The 6,811-nt window shown below is 36.8% G+C and overlaps 1 protein-coding gene across 2 annotated transcripts in view; it reads right to left on the bottom strand.

Moving 5' to 3' along the window:
• Positions 1-2,247: 2,247 nt before the first annotated feature.
• LOC109075309 (ephrin type-A receptor 7-like) overlaps positions 2,248-6,811 on the bottom strand; it is a 129,422-nt gene continuing 124,858 nt past the window's right edge. For both annotated transcript variants that reach the window (XM_042746090.1, XM_042746091.1), the window contains 4 exons: positions 6,148-6,300; positions 4,579-4,769; positions 4,324-4,488; positions 2,248-4,247 (listed from right to left, as the gene is read on the bottom strand). In XM_042746090.1, the coding sequence (XP_042602024.1) occupies positions 4,133-4,247; positions 4,324-4,488; positions 4,579-4,769; positions 6,148-6,300 (624 nt within the window). In that variant the 3' untranslated portion in view covers positions 2,248-4,132. The remainder of the gene's footprint in view (positions 4,248-4,323; positions 4,489-4,578; positions 4,770-6,147; positions 6,301-6,811) is intronic.

Below are 6,811 nucleotides of genomic sequence, written 5' to 3'. Positions count from 1 at the left end.
TATGCATAACAGCAACGTTGCGAGTGTTATGCCGCTTTTACTCAACAGTTTAATAAACAAGAAATGTTAATGTTGAAAAAAAAATTAGAATACCAATATAGCCTTAGCTTTAGTCTACTTTCAATCGACGTCACAGCAGGAGAGGTACCTTCCGCGCGCCGAGCCAATCGATACAATGATTCAAATACTCATTCATGAAGAAAGTGCCTGAATTCAGAACTGCATCTAGAGTTTCATCAGTAATGAGTGACCTGGCCACTAGCAAAAAGTGTGCCCATATTTTAATTTAACATTTTATTATAATTTTTTTGAAACAAATAATAATAATAATATAATAATAATAATAATAAAAATACTACTACTACTACTATATATATATATATATATATATATATATATATATATATATATATATATCTATATATATATATATATATATATATTATATATATATATATATATAAACTGGTTTGAGTTGTTCACATGCTGCCCACGGAAAAGAATTCATCGTTGATAGATTTTAAATTTTAGGAGACACTTTCTAGTTTTGTTTTCTACAGTGGATTGTTGGTAAATATCCACTTCATCCAGGGCTCTTTTTGTTTTTTTTTTTATTATATATTATCATATTTTTGTGTGTGAGAAACCTGTGATATATATAGTGTGTGTGTGATGTGTTCTAATGACCTTTAACGTTACCTATTGGACAAGAAAGAGTGATTCATTCACTGTTGTGATTCTAAACGGCTGATAAAAACAAAACAAAACATGAAACATGTTATTAAACTTAAGGAATTATCAAGAATATTTTACTGGGGATCATGCACCAGTAAAGGATCTAGCGATGCCCCTGAGGTGCATATTTACTATTTTTTGGCACAAGTGGAAATAGTAATGGAGTATTCTATAAACTAATTCAGAAATTTTGTTTTTGAATCAGTTTTGAAAAATTTTGCTAGTGATCAAAACGACTCGATCACAACTTAAGACAGTTGTTGTAACATTTAAAAAGCCACTTATATATACAGTACACACACATATATACATACAGTAGGCCTATATATAATTTGTATGTTTAAAGGCTACATAAATACACACAAGAACATGTCTGTTTACTTCAATCAAGCATGTCTATCATAAATTAATGCATAATAATGATTGGTTTTTAGTATTTTAGCCTCCTAGAGCATTTAATCACAGTTCACTTTAAAGTCACTAAAAGCCCAGCAGGAATTCCAGAACACACTGTTCATCTTCTCCTTTCATGTGGCCCTCCTCAGAAAAGAACTCAATGTTTGTCACTTAAATACACCCACACAGCTTTGACGTCTCTATCCTCAGTGAATGAACTGAACTCAGTTTATAGAGTGGTATTTGGACCTCAAGAGGCGAAATACTCCTGGAGAGAGGCTAGATCAAGCCCCACTCCACTTTGTTTGTTCACACTTGCTCCCGATCCGGATTAATTTCCCAAATCCGATTTGAGGCCTGGCACTCTAACTGCTTGGATCAAACTTTTGTATTTGGAAACTTTCCCCTTCACACCAGCTTAGAGGTGGACCCTTCTTGCTTCTTACTGAAGAGTCTTTTAATCTGAACACAAAAAACATGTAAACACTCCCCTAACACACACACACACACACACACACACTTGTGCCATGATTTCTCACTGCTGGGAGTTGAAGTATTAGCAGGTGTATTATCTTCCACACAATGCATTTCTTCCTCTTCACACTTTCAGTTCTCCCCCATTATTATCTCCAAGGGATTTTTTAGTACTAAGGTACGTGAAAGGAGAGAAACCGTTCAAAGTATTACTGATATAAATGAGCACTTGGATCCACTAAAGCTCCTAGACATCTTTAAATCTCTTGGAATGAATGACAACTTAATTTCGAACAAAAGAATCAGGATTAGATACTGTACATAAAACAGTGGGAAAGACATAACAACATGAAATTTTAATAAATATTCTGGTGTAATTTCATCCTGTCACTCATAAAAATTATCTAGCTGGAAAGAAAATCATTTATTAAAAAGAAACCTTTAGATAAAAATACAGAACAAAGAACACCTTTTTGCTTCCCGCTGTTTTTCCGGGGGTTGAAAGCTGACGGGAAACGCTTGATTGTCGTGCCTCGACATTGATTACACATGATTAAAATAGACTCCATGTGTGTATGAATTCAGGCAGGTATGCTGGAAGCCAGGAGACCGCGAGCAAACACAATAAAGTCTAGGGTACCTGTATTGTATTTTTTTAATAACGTGTTTCAATATTGCAACAGCCATCTGTTTTTCTAACAGGTAAAAATCATGAAAAATTCCAACCGAAAAGAGAAAAATAAAACAAGGACTTGATTTCAATCAACTTTTCTTCGCGACTCTCCTAATTCAAACAATTTCAACACAGTGAGAGGATCTCATTCAACACATTATTATTCAAACAAATTATAAAAATAGATTGCATTTTCAAATACATATTTACAGTATCAAACAGAGATCAGAATGATACACTTAATGCAAAGGGGGAATTGAGTCTTTTTCGGTAAAGGGCTCTTAAACATTACAGTACAGCATGTCTGTGTCCGTTAGATTTTGAGGTGATTATTAACTCGGGTTATGCCACGTTCAGATATGATATGGCTGCAATAATGACAAATGTGCATCTCTGTATGTGTGTAATTGTAAAACAGAGAAAGTGAAAATGACGCTCTTATCGTTAAATTCCAAAAAGCTTTAATTGTTTATATCCTAAAAATCAATAACAAGCTAATATGAGGAAAAAAAATCCAGACATTTGTTTTGTACTAAATGTATTCGTGGCAAAATCCAGATCCAAACTGTTTGTTATGGTCTTTGTTAATGAAATTCGCACCAACCTGTTTCTAAGATCGAACTGTAAATTAAGATTTTACTCAATACTGCTTAAACACATCCAAGTCCAACCAAGTCTTGTTCACACGCTCAAATCACACAGTAGTCTAAATTTAATAACACTAGAACATTCAGAACATTCTTGTTTAAGAACAACCACTTCTGTTGTACGAAACGCCAACATCAAGTACTAAACATGTCCGAGAGTATCAGACACCTGCTGTTGTGGAGTGCAATGAAATCTGTAAGTGTGTGAATGTATATGCGTGTATACATCCCTGTCACATCCACTCACTCACTCACTCATTCACTTTCAAAGTGCAGGAAAAAATGAAATTACACAAACAAAATCGAAGAGCATTTTGATGAAACGTCCAGATTCAGTGTTATGTTTTCCATTTTCGACCAATATTTCTGAATTCAAACTCCAGTAAGCATCTGTAAATGGATAAATAAATCATCTAATAAATATGGTACAAGTTTCTGTAAGTCATGGACGCTGCAGTGCAAACATTGTCCCTATAGCAGACAGAACAAGAAAAACATTACGAGTACAGACATCCGACAATACTAATTTAAACTCGGAAATTCAGAAATTAGTTTAAAGTGTGGAGGAAAGAAAGCAAAAAGTAGACAGTAACCAAATCAAGAATACACACACAGAAAGGGATTTACATATTATTTAAGATTCCTTACATCAGTACTCAACTTATGTCCTGAAGATACGGCGAGATGCTCTCCTAGTCTGAGGAGCAAATGGATGACATGCTCTCGGTTTAGTCCACTTTATAGGAGGATCAGTGGCTACAAAGCATGAGTTCTTTTGCTTGGAAAAAGAAAATACAAGTCGCCCTTTTAATTGCTCTGAGATCGCTCAGAGTCAAACTGCCCTTCCCCGGGGACAGTGACGGAGGGCATCGACCACCTTAAAGTCCTACTAAAAGGGACAGAGCTCATGTCATTGAAGAACAGCGGAAGAAAAGCAGGTCAAACTCAGCACGCGGGTTATTCTAAAGGAATCATCTTGCTTGTGATATTGTCCCCCTCAGAAAACAAGAACTTGTTTGTGGAAGAAAAGAACCAGTGTTCACCCAAAGAGAAGATAAAGGAATGAAAAAGGGAAGATTAGGAAGAAAACCACCATTTGCAGTGTCTTGGTTATCACCTCCTGACCGTCGAATGGCCTGCTGGGTAATTACGAGAACAGACATCCATATGTCTTTCCTCGGTAAGCCAGCGCACTGCTGTGGGTCTGTCAGACTTGCACTCCACGGCCGTGCATCTGGATAACCTGCGCTCTGAGAGTCTGTATGGCGGACAGGATCTGTTTCTGGTGCTCCAGAGAGGTTATGCCGAGACTCAGCACATCCCTGCAAAAACAACGGAGCAAGTTACACACAAACTGAATAAGAGAAAAGCTTTATTTAGGACTTCGATGTCACTCACTGAATGGTCATGCGAGCCACTGACTCCAGGTAACAGTACCCAGCAGCAGTGAAGTTGTCTTTGTAGCGGCCCATGTCTACAGCTTCTAACCACTCTCCAACTGAACTAAATGAGGGGAAGGAGGGAAGCGTTCGTTCTGCTAGTGATACAGATGAGCCCAGGGTCCTGGACAAACACAGAAAGAGATTTCTGTCTTCAGAGTGAAAAACATGATGATTTGCAAGGAGAGGGGAACCATGAGAAGCTTTTCAGTACCTGCGTCCCAGGGTGGAGGACCCGATGTTGTCCGGGCTCCTCATGGTCTTGCTGAGAGCACTGTGGATCTGGGTGAAGGTGGGTCTCTCTGTCCTCTCCTTCTGCCAGCAATCCAGCATGAGCTGGTGCAGAGACGGCGGGCAGTTCACGGGAGCAGGTAACCGGAACCCATCCTCTATAGCTTTTATTACCTGTAATGTAAATATACACACATTTAAACACAAAAACATAATTATTGAATATTGACTCTTTGGAGTAATGGAATATATTTATTACTGACCCATAAAAAAAATGCAGAATCTTACATTGTAACATTTATTTATTTAAAAAATTTCAGTTTATTTCCAGTTTTAAAACAGATTTTAAGTGTGAACTTTTTAGACCTCATTGTGTACACATCTCACTGATGCATTTTTAATGAATTTTTCCAGGAAGCTTTCTTTGTACTCTCAAAGCAATCAACGCTAATAATGACGTTTCTAAGACAAGTTAGCAAATTAAATTATTTCAGTAGGTATTTCAAAATGTGTCTTTGACTGGCATTCCTCTATGATCTTCTCTTTTTATTAGATAATCCTAAATTTAATATTTAATAAAAGTACTACTTAAAAGTCACTTATGACAACACAAACAATATTTAAACCAAATACATAACATGAAAGATGCATTAATGCCATTCGCCAGCAATCATTAATTTAGCCATAAACATGGAAAACGTTTAGCATTTCACTATTTGTAGTGAAAGATGGCATTGTTTGCTGAAAAGCTTTACACAATGAGGTTCTTTAATTCATAATGACTTGATCGTGTATTTTCTCTCATATACATAGAATAAAAACATATTTGGCCTTACAGTAATATCTTATCACAAAAAAGCATTATCAAAACAAAATAAAATAAGGACTATGCATGGACCAATACAAAATGTGTGTCAATACTAATATCCTTTTCATTCCAGTGTGTATTTTAAAATGCGTCTTTGACTGGAATTCCATTCTATTTCTAAAGTCTTGCTACAAATTAAAAGAAATTAAAAACAAAAACAAAATTATGTAGTTTCTTTAAATTTTTAGAGACTACATTACTACTGGGGTCCAAAAAAAAAGGTGTGATGTCCTTCAGCCAGGGTTTATTTTAGACACTATGGGAATCTTTTCTGCAGGCGTGGAAAGGAGGCCACACGCCGCGTGACTTCTGAGTCTGATTGGTCACGGAGCTGAAGTGGACTTGAAGTCAAAGTGCACACACACATACACCCACTCTTTATCTGGGGTCTTTAAAGGCCCCTTGCTTTAGCTACTTTAAAATTTTTATACAAATGCATAACTTCTCACTTCACACAGGAAAATCCCATCCTACCAACAGAGAGAGGCAGGAAAGAGAGAGAGGGAGGCAGGGAGGGAGAAAAATAATTTAAAAAGGATTTTAGGGAGATCTAAAGGAGGAGGAAAAGCAGTCACCCAAACGAGAGAGCAAGAGATACAGAGAGGAAAGAAACACCAGAAGAAAAGAGATGCAGAACTGCACAGGCGGTGATATATTAGAAGAAACATAAAGGGATAGACGTACATCTTGGTTGCCCATGTCCCAATATGGTCTCTCCCCGAAAGACATGACTTCCCACATGACGATACCGAAGCTCCACACATCAGAAGCTGAGCTGTAACGATGGTACTGAATGGCTTCTGGGGCCGTCCACAACACCAAACTCTTCCCTCCGTGCTGAAAGAAAGACAGACCCTGTTATGTCTAACAAATTGACATAAATGTACTCAGTCTTTATGGTTACTAATACTAATTAGTAAGTGGTCATTGAGAAGAAGGTTTTATCTGATTTGCAGTACACTAATTACAGAGAGAATCTCCACTGAAGCAACCTGAGGTTAAGTGACTTGCTCAAGGCTTCATGAATTGAACCTACAACCTTTCAATTAACAGCTCAGAGAAACAAGCTACAACGGTGACTGTGATTTTGCTAATAGGACATGTTCCTGGAATAAACTCTTTTTGTTGAAACAAACACACTAAAGGTGCAGAAATTGCACAAATCAGTTTGACAGATTTCTAGCGCAACTATTTAAAAACAAAAAACATAAAAGAAAGGAAAATTGTAGAGGAAAGGAAATTGTATAGGAAAGGACATTAGAGAAGAAAACAAGCAAAAAAAATCAACAAAAAAAGGAAAGGGACGGGAGAGGAGAGGAAAGAAGAAAAAAATGTTGATTCAGGAACA

The sequence above is a fragment of the Cyprinus carpio genome, chromosome B19 (genome assembly GCF_018340385.1).
Source record: "Cyprinus carpio isolate SPL01 chromosome B19, ASM1834038v1, whole genome shotgun sequence".
Lineage (NCBI taxonomy): Eukaryota > Metazoa > Chordata > Actinopteri > Cypriniformes > Cyprinidae > Cyprinus > Cyprinus carpio.
This window is presented reverse-complemented; position numbering and strand designations above follow the sequence as displayed.